The following is a 19,309-nucleotide window of genomic DNA, read 5'->3' on the forward strand; positions in this document are numbered from 1 at the left end:
TACTCATCGCGTGAAAAAAGCCGGAGGGATTTTAATCGACGAGCAATAATGGTTGGAGGGATCGTAATCATCGGGCAACGGAGATCGGATGGACAGTAATTTGCCGGCGACGGTGGTCAGAGGACCATAGTCGACGAGCCATGGTGGTCAGAATGATCATAGTTATCGGGCGACGGAGGTCGAGGGGACCGTAGTCGGCGAGCGATGGTGGTTAGAGTGACCATAGTCAATGGGTGAGGTGGTCTGGCAGTAGTCGGCTAACAGGAGGTCGTCCAATGCCAGTTTTATGAAGGCTCGAAGGTGATCGGCGGCTTGATGGAGGTCCAGCTACGGTCAGTGGCCATGTGAAGGTATGACGGCGATCGGCGGACGGGCAGGGCTCTGGTGGCAGTCAGTAAACTAGCGATAGTTGGAGGTCGGGTGAAGGTCCGATGATGGTCGGAGGCTTAGTGAAGGTCCGACTACGGTTGGTTGCTGAGCAGAGGTCCGGCCTTAGTCGGCCGAATGGAGGTTATTCGACGGCTATCAGAGGACAGGCGATGTTCCACTGGTGGTCGATGGAATTTCGCCGGCGATGGTGCTTGGATAGAACTCTAGGATCCTTGAATCCTTAGAACTCTCTCCCACCTCTAGCCAACGATTCAAACTTGCAAAGGTCCAAATTCAAAGTGCTCCATTAGACAGCTCATTTTGATCCTTCAATCATAGAGTATTTGTCAAATATTTATATGGACAAATGATATCAGAATTAAGTGATTTTGGGCTCGTTGGATTCTTGTCGTCATGCCGCTCAATTTGATTATAAGTGTGTCATATTTTGATATCATTCAATCATCCAATTAATGCTGTTATTAATTCTTTGAAGCTTTTAAATACTCTTTAGTCCCTTGATTAGGACCCATTTGGTCTCGGATTGAACCAATTTTGGTGTTAGTTTGGATGGTCTCGTATTTAATTCCGAAAGTTTTTAACTTGAATATGTCTTGAGATTCGTGTTGGATCAAGCTAATTTTTTATTAATAATAAAACATTTAAACTATTTATCAATTAAATTAATCGACAGAATTTCAAATTTTAATCTTCCATCTTAGAATTGATAGTTTGCCCTCGGACCCACCTGAATTATAAGAAGTTGATTCGAATAAGCAAAAGCATAGAGAGACCGATATGATAACTTTTTCTTCAATCAAATCCTCATACTTCAGCACAGTTTCATCGCTAACTTATTAATATTTATCATTGCTCGTCTCTTTCCAACAGCCATTGGATTGATCAGTGAATTTTTTATTTCTTGGGGAATAAGATTAACAGGGATACTTTGAATGGTCGCCGGAGAGAAACCGGCGAGCTCTCAGTCCGGTCGAGCTCTTTTCAGCCACCGATACCATTTACTTACAGAAGAAGCAAGAAAACAGAGAGATCAATTAAGCAATCAATGGAAATAAGCAAACCTCACCTGTGTCTCCTTCTACTCAACTCTCTCGTCTTCGTCCTCCTTTCCGCCGCCGACGATGCCCAACTATCCCACGGATACAACTGCTCCTCCGATCGCTCCATCTACCCTTGCAAATCCTATGCCTTCTACCTCGCCGGCGCCGAGTCCTCCCTCCTCGACCTCGCCTCCATCGGCGATCTATTCGGCGTTAGCCGCCTCATGATTGCCCGCGCCACGAACATCTCCTCCCCCACTGCAGCACTCAGCTACGGCCAAACGCTCCTCATTCCCCTCCTCTGCTCCTGCATCTCCAACCATTCCTACTCCCCCGTCGATTACCAGATCCGGGCCGGCGACACCTACTACCTCGTCTCCACCTTCCAATTCTCCAATCTCACCTCCTACCCCGCCGTCGAGGACGCGAACCCCCTCCTCGTGCCCACCAATCTAACCATCGGGGTAATGGTCACTTTTCCCATATTTTGCCAGTGCCCTAAAAACCGATCGCAGTTCATCATAACCTACGTCCTCCAACCCTCCGACTCCTACGCATCCATCGCATCCAGATTCGGATCTGATGTTCAAACCCTAATTGATCTAAACGGCCGTGAAGGATCCGTTCAACCGTACTCAACGATTCTGATCCCCGTCTCCCGAATCCCCCCATACTCCATGAGTTCATCAGCGCCGCCGCCGTCCCGAAAACGGCATTTGAATGGGGCGGTGGTGGGATTGTCCATAGCTTTGGGCGTGATGGGATTGTTTTGGGTGGTGCTGCTACTGCAAATCAGCAGGTTGAAAAAGCGATGCAGTTGGACGAGGAAAACCGATAAGGAATTGGGGGAGAAGAAGATCGGAGGATCGTCGGAGCAGAAGCCGATAATGGATATTTCTGAATGGCTTGATAGGTATAAGCTGTACAAAATCGAAGAGTTGAGGGAGGCTACTGCGGATTTCGACAGCAATTGCTTGATTTGTGGATCGGTTTACAGAGGTGAGATCGGTAGAGAGGTTTATGCTATCAAGAAGATGAAGTGGAATGCTGCTGACGAGCTCAAGATCTTGCAGAAGGTTAGTTAATTCCATTTCAGTTGTTCCGTTTGTTAATCACTTTTTTTTTTTTAATTAAAATCTGCTGTGATTCTTACGTTTGGCGATGATAATATTATTGAATTTCTCAAATTATTTAATAAATTATAGTTGCTGGTTAGGAACTGGTCATTAGAAAGGTGAATTAAATTTTGTTTAGGGGTTTGAATTGGGAAGCAGAAATGGTTCAGAAGTGTTTTGCACAAAATTTTTGTAAAATAATTTGTGTTGATGACATCTAATTGTAGGTTTTAATAGATTTTGATCAATTTGAGTTTAGAAAAAGAAAACAATTATATGATGTAATATTAGAATGTTAGGTGTAAATTTTAGTTTAGAATAAGATTTGATTTTGGTTTTCAAGATTGGTAACTACCAAGGCAAATTTTAAAAATAATCATAGTTTAAGAACTAATTAGCAAATTAAATGCATTTAAAAATTAATTTAAAAATAATCATATTCGCCTGTTAAACTAACGATCATGTCTGTTTTGACCCATCAACGCCACATAGATGTCAAGCAGATCGAATATCAGTAGCTTAGATGACAAAAATAAATCGTCTGACCAACGAGCGACTTAGGCGACTTACTCCTGCCACCTAAGTCACTTGTTTTCTATCCGCTTGGAGTCCAGGTGGCGTTGACGGGTCAATAAACCGACATAATCGCCCATTCAACGAGCGACTATGACTATTTTCAAATTAATTTTTAAACATATTTAATTCGCTAATTAGTTCTTAAATTGTGATAAGTTTAAAATTTTGCCCTAACTACTATATTCAAGATTAATGCATATTAGATTTTCAAGATTAATGAATATCAACTCAAGAATCATAAACATATATTTTTCTAAGAATGGTCCTATGTAACTCAACTTATATTCACGTTTCAATTTTGTTTGAGACAACTTTCAATCATTATTAAAGGAAGATTTACATTCATATCACCTTATACTATTCTATTTACATATTTAACACCTAAAACTTTAATATTATATACATACCAACCATATTTTATTTTCATATTAAATATAAATGATAGAAATGAAATATTTCACTAATTTTTGAATTCTCTTAAACCCTAAACTGAAAACGAATAAAATAATTTGGATCATTAATGGTAGTTATTTTAACAATCATCTCATGATGCAATTAAATAAACTTTCGTGCAGGTCAACCACACAAACCTAGTAAAACTAGAAGGCTTCTGCATCGACCCTGAGCCCGGCAACTGCTGCCTCGTCTACGAATACGTCTCAAACGGCTCCCTCCACTCCTGGCTCCACGGCCACTCCCGCCGCCCCCACAAGCTCGACTGGCGCAGCCGCCTCCGCATCGCCCTCGACCTCGCCCACGGCCTCCAATACATCCACGAACACACCTTGCCCCGCGTCGTCCACAAAGACATCAAGTCCAGCAACGTTCTTCTCGACTCCCGCCTCCGCGCCAAGATCGCTAATTTCGGCCTCGCGCGCAGCGGCCACAACGCCGTCACGACGCACATCGTCGGCACGCAGGGCTACGTCTCGCCGGAGTATATAACCGACGGGATCGTGTCGACGAAGATGGATGTGTTTGCGTACGGGGTGGTGATGTTGGAGTTGTTGACGGGGAGGGAAGCGGTGACGGAGGAAGGGAGGATGCTTTGGGTGGAGGCGGAGGGATGGGGGAAAGGTGAGAAACTGGAGGAGTGGATGGATGAGGCGCTGGCGGTGGCGGAGGAGGAGTGTCCGGTGGAGAGTTTGGTGATGGCTATGAAGATTGCGAAGGCTTGCTTGCAGAGGGAGCCGGGGAAGAGGCCGACGATGGTTGAGGTGGTGTATGCGTTGGCCAAGGCGGATGATATGTCGGCGGATTTTTCCGGTGAGGGGATGAGTGTGGGGGCGAGTGGTAGAGTTGTTGCCAGGTGAAGTTTTGGTGGTTAAGGAGAATAATTGAAACGTAGCGCGACCCGTGCGGCAGGAAGGGATGGTTGTGGATTCACGGGTTAGTTATATTGGGTCATGAAGGGGGCAAATTATTAGCTGCGGTATCCGGATAGAGAGAATCATCTGAATCTTTTTTTTTTTTTGTCTATAATAAAAGCATAGTCAAAATGCAGCTGCTATAGCAGAGAGAAATCCGAATGATTATCCGTGTCCAATGTCCGAACCTAATTATTTGTCCATGAAGGGAGTGCGCCACACAAGTTACAGTAGATGTGGCTTATGGGAAACGTCTTAGCGGCTAGAGTTAGATTGGAAATAATCGAATGTGTTTTTGTTTGGTTTATTTGAAATGTTTTATAATCTAGTCGATATAATAGATTTGTAATATTATATATGATGTCTAAGGTTTCGTTTGGGACAGTTTTAAATCACTGCTCTTTTTTTTTCTAGCTTTCAAACATTTTTGTATTAAAAAATAACTTTATAAGCTAGTAAGAAAGATGTCCCAAATGAAACATAAGATATGAGATATATGTGTATGTGTGTTGAGAGAGAGTTTTTGAGATGGATGTGTATGGCTGAGATTGACTTTTATAAGCTGGGATTTTGAAAGACTAGAGCTAGAATGAAAGAATATGCTAGATCAAGACAATTGATACTTGAGAATAGAGATTACTATAGCCTTAAACTCTTAGAATTATCAATGAAGTTCATTGGCGACCTCATCATACAAAAAGGGATGAATCCCTAGCATTTTAAAATTATGTTCCTATCCCTTTAATTGGGCAAATTATTACGTCCGGTGTCCGGATTCGTCCGGACATCAATTCAGACGCACCATGTCATCTAAATATACTGGGGCCCAGTGTATTTGGGTGACATTGCGTGTCTGGATTGGGTGTCCGGATGTTCGGTCAAATGACCGGACGTAATAATTCGCCCTTTAATTGTAGGGAAGTTTTAAGATATTTAACCGCCGTCATAAAGTCCTTTACACTCATAGGCCAAGCAACGACTACATTTTCACCTCATGAAATGATACGGGTCAAGCCATGCATCCCAAGGCTCTAATTCTAAAGATTCCAGCTTCTGGTTCCTTCAACATTTACTTCAACAAGTTTCTCAAGAAGATTAGCCCCTATTGATCCCCTATGCAGAAAAAATTATTAGGTGCGGAGTGCGCACCGTTCGCACAAGCACTGGGTACCTAGTGGTATCCAGCGGTACCAAGTGGGGGTACCGCTAGGTATTCAATGCTTGTGCGGACGGTTCTCATCGTCCACACTCCGCACCTAATAATCTCTAATTTTTAAGGAGGTTTGTACGCACCAAAGTTGTGACATCAAATTATTTAGGAGCCCGATTTATCCTTAGTAATCACATGCTTAGGGTTTCCAATAAGAGCCTCTGTAGGGGGCATAATTTTCTCCATGTGGAATAGGTTCAATAGTAGGGCACCTTAGCATGTCAACCCAATTAGGGCTATTAGGGAAAGTTTCAGCTAGTGTCAAGGGAGCCAACTTCTTTTCAGCCCACCGAAGAGCACATCCGGCATGAATCTCTTGAAGCTTCATATTCCTTTGCATCTTAATTACAAGAGCAACGATGAAGCACCAACATTAAAGTAAGAAGAATAATGCTTCTTCTCGGCCATCTGAAGAGAATAATTTGCAAAGAGGAGCTAGAAAAGAAAGAAGCTGGCAAAGGAGGAAAAAGTAGCGAAGAATGCCCTTGGTCTGTATTTATATTAACCCGTGCAAAGAACTAAAAATCAACTTTACGATTTAGGGGTGTTAATTTGGGTCAACGGGTCGGGTTTTGATCCAATCTGAATTGACTCAGACATAAATGGGTTGATCTGAACCTAACCCGATTTTACAAATGGGTTAGGATTTTCAACTCGGATTCGACCTGTGCGAGTTAGGGTTGACTCGACCCGACCTATGAACCTGGAATAGGGTTTAGGTTTCGTCCAGCGCGAGTGCTCCAGCATGAAGAGTCACGAGTGCAGGGCTTGCCGTTCCATCAAGCACGAGTTGGCGGCAATGGAAGTCATTGTCTCAGCAGAGGTCGACTCGACTAGTAAAGCACCAGTCGCGCCCGACGCAGTCACGCGAGTGCGAGAGTGGGGCTTGCTACTTGGAGCTTGCAATTCCATCGAGGCGTCAAGCACAAGTTGTCGAATCGGTATCTCAGGTCTGCTAGTCTGGGCTAGGAAAAATTATTCTATGCGGATACCGGACACAACTAAAGTCCATATGCCAATAAAAATGTGCCACGTCACCTGGTACCGAACTGCGGTACTGAGCAGTATCGAGTGACATGGCGCATTTCATTGGGCTCTAAACAGCGTTCGATGTCCGCACAGAATAATTTTTCCTGGGCTAGGCAACTCAATGTCTCAGTAGAGGTCGACTTGACTATAAAGCACCAGTCGCGTCCGACGCAGTCACGCGAGTGCGGGAGCGGGGCTTGCTACTTGGAGCTTGCAATTCCGTCGAGGCGTCAAGCACAAGTTGTCGAATCGGGTCTCAGGTATGGTAGTCTGGGCTAGGAAAAATTATTCTATGCGGACACCAGACACAACTAAAGTCCGTAGGCCAATAAAAATGTGCCACGTCACCTGGTACCGAACTGCGGTACTGAGCAGTATCGAGTGACATGGCGCATTTCATTGGGCTCTAAACAGCGTTCGATGTCCACACAAAATAATTTTTCCTGGGCTAGGCCTGCTAGGGGAGTCAGGTGTGTGCAGAATTCAGCGGCAACAACAACAACAACGAGTTGTCGGTGATAGATAGCGAGTCAATTCAGGTCAAATCAGGGTTGTCAGGTTGACTTAAACCCGACCCGAACTATTAACGAGGACCCAAACCTGACCCATTACTTTATTGGGCCGACCCAAATTAAAAATTTTCAGGTAGGGTTCAAGTCCTATTTTTGGGTCGTGTCAAATACTAACACTCCTATTACGAATGATGCAAGTCAATCAGAATAATATTTATTTATCTTTTTATTAGAATTTTTTTTTAGAATGATGAAAATTTTGAGGAATTAACTAAACACCCAAATTCACTTGGGCCAAGTCCAAGACAACTCAATTTATTCAGTGGTGTCAACATGATGAGTCCCTCAAGCTAGATTAGACGTGTAAACGAGTCGAGTTAAGCTCGAGCAATAACAAGTTTGAGCTCGACTCTCTAATTTTTTAAGCTGCTCGAACTCAACCCGTGCGTCCGAAACTCAAGCTCGAACTCAGCTCGTTAGCACGAGCTTTGTCCAATTGCAAGCTCGTATAGAAGGGCATTTTTATAAAAATTTTATTGTAAGGTAGTTTAAAACTCTCAATGTTTTATAGCAAATTTTAATTTGGCATTAAGTAGATAACCTCAACCTCCAAGCCTCTTTTATGGGGGGAAAATAAGACCTAAGTCCATTCATTCAATATTTTAAAAAATTTGTAATAAAAGAAAAAAATAATACAAAATCTTATAAAATTTCATAATATATACATATGATTAATATAGCATTATAGTTATATTGCATTTTCATAAAGACAATAGTTTAATTAACAAACTCAAATAAGCGATAACAGTTCTGAATAACAAAGTTTACAAAAATCAGAAGTTATAAAAAAAATGCAGCTTTTTATCAAAGGAAAATTGATAGTAAAAACATTCCTTCAAATCTTGGACAAGAAAAAAAAGGGATTTTTACATACTTAATAAAATTTCAACAATTTTTAAACTTAATATAATAAGAGAAATTTTCAATATAAAAAAACCTTTCAGCTTCAACAACTTTGCCAGTTTCTCTTGATCTAACTTGGCATGAAGAAAACTCCAAAATAAAATTTCAAAGAGGCTGATAAAAATAGAACTGCTACGTCATAAAAAAATTATCTTGATCGAGCACGGATCTCGATCAAAATCAAGTTGGAAACTTCCGAAAATTAAAATTGTGACCACTAGAACTCCGTTTAGCAAACTTACAGTCAAACTAAACGTTTCAGAAATACGAACCCAACGGCACCAAATTCGACTCAATCTGAGAGCCCAAATGAGTCCAAATCAAGGACCCGAAGCGCTGTTGAATAGTTCGAACCACAATTTGAATTACCAAACGGTTTCCAAACATTATGTGCTTATAGTCGAACCGAGCGGCTCGACGAGACGAATCCAACGATCCCAAGATTGCCAATTTTCGACATCACTAAGACATTCAAATGTCTGACGAACGGCCTATGATAAAGGGATTCAATATCGGCCATCCATCCAACCACTCCTCATTTATCCTTGATCTATCACCTATTTATGGGCCAGGACACATAGAAAGAAAGAAAACTATACCTATTTGGTGATTCAGTTCAAAAATAAATATTAGCTGTCTCAATTATACATCCTTCCTATTCAGCAATTCGGTCGCCTGCTTAGTCGCTTCGCAATTGGCCTCTGCCCGCCTTACGCACACAATAAAGCCGCTCGACGAGTAAATGACCGAGCATCTTCAAAATAGAACTCGAACATGATAATCCAATGAGCTCAGAAATCCACTCAAGCTCGAGCTCAAAACTTTAATATTAAAATTTTAGGGAGATTTATATACATATCACTTTATTTCATACTATTAATTTATCTAACACCCAAAACTTTAATATTATATTCTTACCACTCTTATAAAATTTCAATAACAAATATAATGTAACACTCCTATATTTCTTTCTTCCTACCCATACCACCTTATAAAGTTTAATATTTCATTCTATATACTCATATTTGTTCTATGGCTTTGAAAACCAACTTGCTTAAAACCGGCCGGTTTCAGTTAGAACCGCCGAGGAACTGGCGAACCGGTCATGATTTACTAAAATCAGCCGATTCAATTTTTATAATTTAAATAATTAAATAAAATTGTTAATATTAATCTTAATCAATTAATATAAATATTACTATAAAACTTTTAAATTTGTATTAAACACATGATTAAATATTAAATTCAACATTCTCGGCTCCAATACTCCATATGAACTCATTACATAAGTAAAAACAAAAGCTAAATAAAATATACAAAATAAAACTTCACAATTAATGTGAAACTAAATCATTCAAAACACAACACTATCTTTAGTTTTATGTGCACACTATACAACACATTTTTTTAATAAATTTTTATTATTTTTTATAATAAGAATAATATTTATTTATTTAGTTGATAATATTTACTTTTTATCTATTTATTTTTATATTTTTTATTATGCATTATAAAGTTTATCTGAATTCATTTATGCTTGCCACGCTATGAAGTTTATCTAGATTCCATTAACTTTATAATATATAAAATGAATCGATATATAAACTATTATATTAGTTTATCTATTTATTGTTTATATATTTGATATAAAATTTTTATCATTTATATAATTTTTTAATATAATATATTTCATTATTACCACTGATACCATCTTATAAACTTTACTATTTCATTCCATGCTCCCCATCTTTTCTCCTCTCATCCTCTCAAATCTATGTTCTAACATCAGCAAATCTTTGCTCAATTTCTCCACCATTTGATGAAGAAACACTTCAGAGAGGGGGGAAAGACGTTAAAGTTAGGCACAAAAATATCAAAGTAATCTTGGGAGAATTAAGGTTATAAGGTCTACCGCGCCCCAGCAATCTCTCCATCACGGCAGACGCCCACCTCGAGCGTCATGGCCTTCTTGTTCCCCGCCTTGGAAGACGAGATAACTCTGCAACAGTTTCGCCTTGGCGCCTGCACACATGGAAGAAGAAGCAAGCATGATTTTTAGGAGAAAAATTAATATCCTTTATAGAAAATTTTAAATCAAGCAGGTATAATATATTGAAGGCCGTTATTTCAATTTCAATGGGTTTGTATTTGTCTTTGATTATTAGCCCAATAACAATAACAAAGAGCCTTAATCATACTACATGGGGTTTGACTACATGATTTTTTTTTTTTTGTTATTGTGTCCTGTTAAGAGTCAAATTTTCATTCAAATTTTCGTTTCTAATATTTTCTAACCAAGCTTTTTAGATCTATCTCTATCTTTCTTAATTAAGTCAAATCTAATACATCTATTTTGCTAACCAGTTCATCGGAAGACGACTCTCTCTAATATTTATTAGTGAGAATAACACCTGTAGCTGATTATGTAACCAGGAAATAAATCTATAAATAAGTCATATGTGTATTGTACAGGGTAACGAAATAAGATTCTTCTATTCTTCTTCAAGCTCTGTTTCTTCTCTCTCTGTTCTTCGTTTCTCAAGTGAAATCGTTCTACATGGTATCAGATACAGTCTGATTTTCTTGGGACCATGGATGCTTCGGCCATGTCTACGCACGTCGACAGATCTGAATCGGTAACCTCTAACATTACCGGAATCTCCCCATCTCTAAAATTTCTTCTTGGCAATCTCAAGAATTTCATCCAAGCGCCTCTTACCACCGAAAATTACTCGGTATGGAGGTCTCAAATTATCAAGATTACTCGTGCAAACAGATTCGACAACTTTCTTGATCCGTCGCTTCCGCCTCCGGCACAAACTATTGCGAGCTCCGACGGCACCACCATCAAGAATCCGGATTATACCAACGGATCCTCACCGATCAAAACTTAGCAGCTGCAATATGTGCCACGATCTCACCGTCGATCCTTCCGTTTGTCATTAATCTCGAATCCACCTCCTCAATCTGGACTACATTGGCCACTCGGTTTCAGTCGTCGAATAGATCCCGAGTCATTCAACTGAAAAACGAACTTCATCACATCTCGCTCAAGAATTCTACCATGACGCAGTACCTAACAGACATTAAATCCATCGTCGATCAAATTGCAGCGGCTGGGTCGACAGTGGACACGGAGGACGTCATCCTGTACATCCTCAATGGCCTCCCAAGTGCATATCAGTCGTTTAAGACTTCAATCCGCACCATGTTGACACCGCTAAGCCTGGATCAACTGTATCCGCTTTTACTTAGCGAAGAAATTCATGTTGCTACATATGCATCCCGCATCACGTCGACAGAAGATACACAGCAAGCCTTATTCACCATGCGCGGTCGAGGAAAACGAACCAGCGGTTGACCACCTCAACCTGCCTCGTTCAACAAAGACACATCCAGCAAGAATACTGTCATATGCCAGATCTGCCTAAAACGTGGACACACTGCGAAGGATTGTTGGCATCGTCTGAATCCGCAGTATACTCCACGATCTAACAACAATCAAAACAGGGCACTTGCGGCAGGATCCTCACCAGCGTCCACCGACTGGTTTCTTGATTCGGGAGCCTCATCCCATATGACAAACTCGTTAGAAAATTTGTCCATCTCAGCTCCCTATCGAGGCAGTGACAATATCACCATAGGTGATGGGAGTTCGGTTAGCATCGAAAATTCCGGCAAGGGATTGCTACCGACTCCCTCTCGTAAGATCTTCTTATCTCACATTCTTCATTCTCCATCTCTCAAATACAATCTGTTATCTATTTCTAAATTAACTCGTGACAATAATTTAGCGGTTATTTTTTATCCTAATGGCTATTCTTTTAAGGATCTGACGACTCATCCAATCATTCTTCAAGGACCATGTACTGATGGTTTGTATCACCTTCAGACTCCACCTGCGAACAACAACCCAACGGCCCTACACACGAAGACTCTTAGCTCGCTTCCGTGGCATGACCGTCTTGGACATCCAAATCAACAAACTCTTGCTCGCATTGCTTCTTGCAATCCTAGACTCAAAATAAATTGTTCTTTTAATTTTTGCAAATGGTGTATTACTGCCAAACATCACAAACTTCCTTTTCACACGATTGCTCACCGATCCAGTGCACCACTAGAATTGATTCACTCGGATGTGTGGGGGCCGGCCCCTACATCCTCACACACCGGATATTTGTACTATCTGATTTTTGTAGATGATTACACGCGGTTTACATGGCTATTTTTGTTGAGACACAAATCTGAAGTTTTTCATAATTTTCTTGTGTTTAAAGCTAAAGCTAAAAATCTCCTCTCTCGGAAAATTAAATATCTTCGCACTGATGGTGGTGGAGAGTTTATGAACAAATCCTTTACTGCATTTCTTCGAAACAACGGCATAATACATCAAAGCTCGTGCCCCCACACACCTGAACAAAATGGTGTGGCTGAAAGAAAACATCGTCATATCACCAAAACAACGCGAACACTTCTTCATCGGGCGGCCATGCCTTTCACGTTCTGGCCGGATGCAGTACTTACTGCGGTTCATCTGATTAACCGCATGCCATCTCCCAACACAAATAATAAATCTCCGTTTGAACTACTTAATGATACCAAACCGGACTACAAGCATCTTCGCGCATTCGGATGCGAGTGCTTCCCGCTCATACCGCACAGCTCTCGTAACAAACTTCAACCAAACCAAACAGCTGTGTGTTTATTGGTTACTCTGATATGTATAAGGGCTACAAATGCCTGAATCTCATCACTAATAAAACTCTTATTTCTCGCCATGTACAATTCAATGAACTTAATTTTCCTTTTAACTCTTCTATACAATCTCCTCCTATGCAGATAACAAATATACCACCTGGTCTCCTCACTCTAATCCCGGAGCAACTCTCACTTCAACCCATACAGCAAACCGTAACCCAGGGCTCTCGGCAAGCAACCAATGAACTTAATCCCAGGGTGTGCATACCCCAACCTTCACAGCCACAACCAGTGGCTACTAATCCCGCTCAGGAAATTGCAATTAGACCTGGTTCTACGCACCCTATGGTTACAAGGCAACGTACTGGATCTCTCAGGCCTCGAAATCGTCTTGATTTACTTCATCTAACTACTCAGATGTACAGGCATTCTGATCCTACATCTTACACTGAAGCAAGCAAGCATCCCGAATGGCGAAATGCCATGGCATCCGAGTTCTATGCTTTGCAAAAACAGGGCACATGGAGTTTAGTACCGCAGCCACCCAACTCATCCGTCCTTGGATGTAAATGGACATACAAAACTAAAACTCATGCCGACGGGTCTATTGCAAAACATAAAGCTCGCCTCGTAGCTCAGGGGAATCACGAGGAATACAGAATTGACTACTATGAGATGTTCAGCCCAGTAGCCAAACTCCCAACAATCCGAATTCTTTTAACCATAGCTCTCCATCACAACTGGAAAGTTCAACAATTAGACGTGGCAAACGCGTTTCTGCACGGGACGCTGGAAGAGACTGTCTACATGAGACAGCCGCGCGGATTTGAGGACAAAACTAACCCAGATTATGTTTGTCATCTTCACAAAGCGCTATATGGTCTCAAACAAGCCCCGAGATAATGGTACAACATGTTTACGTCAACTCTTGTCTCCATGGGATTCAAGCACAGCTCCTCCGATCCTTCTCTACTCATCCTCCACAAACAGCAAATTCGAGTTTACATGCTCATATACGTAGATGATGTGCTGCTAACCGGAAATAATGAAACATTTATCTCTCAAATTTTACAACAGCTCAACACGAAATTCCAGATGAAGCATCTCGGTGAAGCCCACATGTTTCTTGGAATCAATATTTTACGAACAGAAACCCAATTCTTTCTTTCACAACAATCATATGCCTTATCTATTCTAAAATCGGTGCAGCTCCAACAATGCAAAGGGCTGTCGAACCCAACGTGCACAAAGCTTCCGCAAAATCTAACACCGGACAATATACTCTCTGATGATACTACATACCGCAGAATAACAGGATCTCTTCAATACTTAACCCTCACTCGGCCTGACATCGCCTATAGTGTTAATCAACTGTCGCAACATCTGCATAAGCCAGACGCACAACACATTTACCTCCTCAAACGCCTTCTTCGATATATTCAAGGTACGTCCGACTATGGTCTTCCCCTCATTAAATCTGACCTCTATCTCACTTCCTTTTCAGATGTGGACTGGGCCGGGGATCCTATCACAAGGAAATCAACCTCCGGATATTGCTCTTTCCTCGGTAAATCTCTCATTGCTTGGACCGTAAAGAAACAGCATACAGTTGCTCGATCTTCAACAGAATCTGAGTATAGAGCACTTGCTGCTCTAACGGCGGACGTCATCTGGCTGAGACGCATTCTCTCCGACTTTGGCATCTCCCAGTCGTCACCTACCGACGTCTATTGCGACAACACTTCGGCGATAGCGCTAGCAAACAACCCTGTGTTTCACGCTCGCACAAAGCACATAGAAATCGATCATCGATTTCTTAGGAACCACATCGAGCAAAAGACATTAAGGCTTCTTCCAATCAGTACCACCGACCAAATCGCAGATATATTTACCAAACCTCTCACAACACCACGTTTTCAGTATCTCCGAGACAAACTGAGCGTCGCTCCTCGACCCATCAGTTTGACGGGGGATATTAGTGAGAATAACAAAACCTGTAGCTGATTATGTAACCAGGAAATAAATCTATAAATAAGTCATATGTGTATTGTACAGGGTAACGAAATAAGATTCTTCTATTCTTCTTCAAGCTCTGTTTCTTCTCTCTCTGTTCTTGGTTTCTCAAGTGAAACCGTTCTACAATATTATCTTCCACTGGAGCTACTCCAACCTTTTCCCGTATATTCCAAACACACTTGGGCTAGTTTGATTGAAGCTTATAGATATTTTTCTAATATATATATATATAACAAAAATTTTAATTTTTAATAGCAAAGTCAAGATATTCTGATCAATTTTTAGTCAAAGAAGACTTTTAAAATTTTAAATTCATTACAAGATTAGCGAATGCATTATCTCATCTTAAAGAAAAGCTAAAGATCTTAACATTAATCCCTACTAATTTTTTTATCATGAGATATCTAATTTTTTACCAAGAAAGATGCAAAATAATAACCCATTAAGTGTGCAAAATAATAATTAATTATGAGGGAGAAGAACAAAATATATGAGATATTAAAATAAAAAAAAATTGCGTTTAGCTCAGGCCATAAGCCGCAAGACAAAAACAATGGGAAGCTTACCCTGTTCCAGAGAGCGGGGTCTGGTTTCTTGAAGACGACGACCTCGTTGACAAGCACGGCGGGGTCCGGCAATTTCCACCGGCAGATCGGATGCGGCTGCTCCATGTACCGACTGTATCGGGTAACGGTCATGCCGCTGGAGTTAGTAAACGATGACGATGAGAGGTAGTACAGAAATGGCTTTTGACATGGATTCCTCGCAACCGGTCGAGTATTGAACGCATATGCTTTGTAATCCGCCCTGCGATACCAATTCAGAAAAGTCCTCGCCGGCCTCTCCATCTCCCGCGGCGACATTACTCCCCTCACCACCTGTACAACAAACCCCCAAGACACCGACAGCGTCCAATGCCGCTTCACATCGTAGCAAATAGACTGCTGCATTACACCCGCAGAGTCGAGCCGGACTGGCCCGTCGAATAGCCGGTTGATCGCCTCGGCGCGGGATTGAGAATTGGGGAAGATAGCGTCGACGAGGTCGAGGTGGTGGAGAGTGACGAGAGGTGCGATGGGATGGGCGGCTAGAAGGCCGAGCAGATCGCCGTAGACGTCGAATTGGTGGAAGCCCGGGTGGCGAGTAAGGGGGACGCCCAGCTCCGCCATACAGGCTTGGATGCGATCGTCGCTGCCGTAGAGAGCAGGATAGCGGTGGATGCATCTATCCTGCATCTGAGCGAGGGAGATTGCAAGGGGGCGGCTGATGGCGAATCCACCGCCGCCGTATGCCATCGCGTAAGAGAAGATGATGTTCTGTAAATGGCTTTCGGATTGAGAGCCGATGTAGTAGGGTTGACGATGGTCCAACTTGTTGAGCACGCGGATGAGGTTGTCGGGGATGAAGACGGTGTCGTCGTCGCCCATTACGAACCACCGAACGTCAGCAAGGTTTAGGCGGACGGTCTCGGCGACTATTCGGGAGATGCGGAGGGCGGAGCGGGAGCCGTGCTTGTGGGTGTAGGGGAAGTTGGAGGTATTAGCGGAGATTTTGATGATCGGGAGGGATGAAGCAGAGGATCTCGGCTCGTTTACAGGCTCATCGAGCCAGACGAATCCACGCATCTTGCGCGGCTGCCACCAGATCTTGATGTACTCCTTTCGACTCTCCCAAAAATTCTTCGACGCCGCGATGCCGAACACAATGTGCCGCAGCATGGTCGCAGGCGACGCCGGAGGTGGAAGATGACTAGGAAGAGGAGGTGAAGAAGAAGACATGGACGATCTAGAAGAGTTAAAGGTGGAAATGCGTATGATTGCGGAGGATTCTTCGGAATCCGAACTGTGGATGATGGGGTTATTGGAGCAGGAGAAAGGGGATACGGTGAATGTGAACATGTAGAAGAAAACAATGCCGGAAAAAATGACGACGCAGACCAAAGATCTGGAAGAACAGAACCGGAGGATCTGCGGTGAAGAAGAAGAGGCCTTATTACCCCATTGCGGGTGCTTGGTATTGGCCACGCAGGCATCCAATCCGGCTTCCTTGTAACAACTTCCTCCTTTCATATTCAGCTCTTATTCTTCACGGAGACACAATGCCGGAAAGCTGAGAAGATCGGTTCATACTATGAAAGAAAAAGTATGTGCCGATCGACCCCAGCTTTGAGAAGATGCGATGAGCTGGGCTTGGCTGATCGATCTCCCAATCTTCGTCAACAAAACTGGTTTCTGAGATTCCGCAGACCATTGGGAGTAAGAAGAAGGTGCTGGGCTTGGCTGATCGATGTCCCAATCTTCTTCAACAAAACTGGTTGCTGAGATTCCGCAGACCATTGGGAGGAAGAAGAAGGAGGGCGAGGAGGAGAACGGCGACAGGCGAGGCGGCGCGAAGAGGAGTTGGATGGGCTGCCTGATTTTTTCTGTTTAAATATCCAAGAAATTAGCGAATCTCATATTTAAAGAAATACTAAAATATTATGACGAGAAATGCTTATTTAATTTGAGGATTATTTTATAATATTAATATATTTATTTAATTTATTTCTCAAATACTATTTTAAAATATAATTAATTATATAGTTTTTTCTGTAATTTTTAAGTATTTAATTGTGATTTTGTTCTTGAGCGACGAGTAAATGCTGGTGCTTGGTGCGTTGCGGTACTCGTGGTAGAATACCGAACACCGGAATTAGCTAACCAATTGTCCACGCGGCGGGATTTGGTTCGGCTGTCAACATTGCGATTTTATAATTAGTAACAGCTGCTCAAAAACACATGTAACGCTTGATGTGTTTATTTCGTCCTCATTGGAGGAGAAAAGTATCACAGAAGCTATCTGGATGGTTACACAACTCTCCTTGGCCTATTGGTTGAGAGCTTAGACTTCCAACTAAGAGGTCCAAGGTTCGAGTCTATGTGTATGCGTTGTGTGTGTGAGTTTGCCTTAATTGGCCTAAATGTCCCAAAAAAAAAAAAAAAGCTATCTGGATGGTTCCGCATAAATGGGTGAGATGCGCGGCTGATGAAAAAGTTGAAGGAAACATGGGCTTGAACACCGTGCGTTTGAATGTCTCGCGCTGTAAAAGTTTATAATAATTAAGTTTAGCAAGGAGCTCAAAAATATAATAAGAGAAAAAATCAGAACATATAACGCAAAAAGCTCGAAGGATTGCAAAACCAAAAAAGGAAGACATGAAAAAAACTTGAGGCATCCGAGCTAGTTAGGACTTAGTTTAAAGTTATCAGTCAGCATATCGATTCGTCGCAGAGAATTTCTGGTTGCCCGAGGACCATCCAAGAGATATACAAATAGAGGCAGAACATCATCATCACTGGCAGCACACTAAAACCACTCCAATCCAAGACAGGGAGATAAATAGAGCACGGTAAACCCATCAGCTCTTCACAATTTTTGCATGTAGACATAAATGGATGGCACATGATATAAATGAAGCCAGAGCAAAATAGAGCATGTCGTGAACCAACAGCATGCATCCACAACCACAGCAACAAATTCGAGGATACAGGAAATCCAAATATTAGTGGAATTTTTTCACTTGCAAAATTTATCAAAGATAGCTCTTTTAATTTTTAGGCGGGTGATGGTTCTGCTGTTCATTCGAACACCAAATCTTTTCTCATTTCTTTCCCTCCAGATATAGTAAATCGAATAGCACATAATAAGGAGAAGAAGGTTAATATAATGTTGTGGGAGCTCAAGATCGTAATCCAGCCCAAGAGTTGGAGAACTGGGTCCAAGAAGAAGAGCTTTAGAAGAAGGAATAAGCTCAGAGAGTAGAGAAAAAGAGTGGTCACATTCAAAAAACAAGTGAGACGTGCTTTCATTGATTCGAATTAAGTAATGATAATTGAAAGATCCTAGTCAAAAAATTATAGTTAAGCTTTCATAGTCAAACAATCATAGTTGAGCGACAGTGATCGAAAGACTATAATTAGGAGATTGTGGTCGGATAATTGTAACCAAATGATTATGATTAGAAGATTATAATTAAAAGACAATGATTAGAGTTCTGTAATCAGGTATTGATGGTCAGATGATTGTAATTGGGATATTTTGATCAAAATATTGTAGTCGAGGGATATTAGTTAAAAGATCATAGTCAAGAAATGATAGTCAAAGGACCATGGTCAGACAAAAATGGTCAGAGGGCAATAATAAGATAATGCTCACAGTTGGGTGATGGTTGTCGAAAGACTATAGTAAGACAATGGTGATAGAAAGTTGAAGGATCATAGTAGAGTGTTGATGATTGGTGAACCTTAGTAGATGATGGTAGTCAGGGAACCTTAATAGGGTAATAATGATAAGGAGATTATAATCGAGCGACAATGATCAATGTACTATTTTTGGGCAATAGTTATTGATGGAT

General features: G+C 41.6%; 2 protein-coding genes across 2 annotated transcripts; one reads left to right on the forward strand and one right to left on the reverse strand.

Annotated features, from left to right (window-relative positions):
* Window positions 1-1,172: 1,172 nt before the first annotated feature.
* Window positions 1,173-4,880, forward strand: LOC110113018 (serine/threonine receptor-like kinase NFP). Its single transcript, XM_020845426.2, has 2 exons — window positions 1,173-2,506; window positions 3,697-4,880. The coding sequence occupies exons 1-2, from the start codon at window positions 1,436-1,438 to the stop codon at window positions 4,432-4,434; spliced, it is 1,809 nt and encodes a 602-aa protein (XP_020701085.1). The 5' UTR covers window positions 1,173-1,435; the 3' UTR covers window positions 4,435-4,880.
* Window positions 4,881-9,980: 5,100 nt separating this feature from the next.
* On the reverse strand, window positions 9,981-16,971 carry LOC110113015. Its single transcript, XM_020845422.2, has 2 exons — window positions 15,483-16,971; window positions 9,981-10,224 (listed from the first exon to the last, which is right to left on the reverse strand). Exons 1-2 carry the CDS (start codon window positions 16,812-16,814, stop codon window positions 10,111-10,113), a joined length of 1,446 nt encoding a protein of 481 aa, XP_020701081.2. The 5' UTR covers window positions 16,815-16,971; the 3' UTR covers window positions 9,981-10,110.
* Between the last annotated feature and the right edge of the window lie 2,338 nt (window positions 16,972-19,309).

This window comes from Dendrobium catenatum, unplaced genomic scaffold (genome assembly GCF_001605985.2).
Source record: "Dendrobium catenatum unplaced genomic scaffold, ASM160598v2 fragScaff_scaffold_858, whole genome shotgun sequence".
NCBI classification, from domain to species: Eukaryota; Viridiplantae; Streptophyta; class Magnoliopsida; order Asparagales; family Orchidaceae; genus Dendrobium; species Dendrobium catenatum.

Bases quoted from the DNA above. Each gene is read 5' to 3' on its own strand.
- LOC110113018 (XM_020845426.2), top strand. From the start codon at position 1,436: ATGGAAATAAGCAAACCTCACCTGTGTCTCCTTCTACTCAACTCTCTC. The intron at 2,507-3,696 runs GTTAGTTAATTC...ACTTTCGTGCAG, and splicing joins AGCTCAAGATCTTGCAGAAG to GTCAACCACACAAACCTAGT.
- LOC110113015 (XM_020845422.2), bottom strand. From the start codon at position 16,814: ATGTTCACATTCACCGTATCCCCTTTCTCCTGCTCCAATAACCCCATC. The intron at 10,225-15,482 runs GTAAGCTTCCCA...CCATGTGTGCAG, and splicing joins ACCCCGCTCTCTGGAACAGG to GCGCCAAGGCGAAACTGTTG.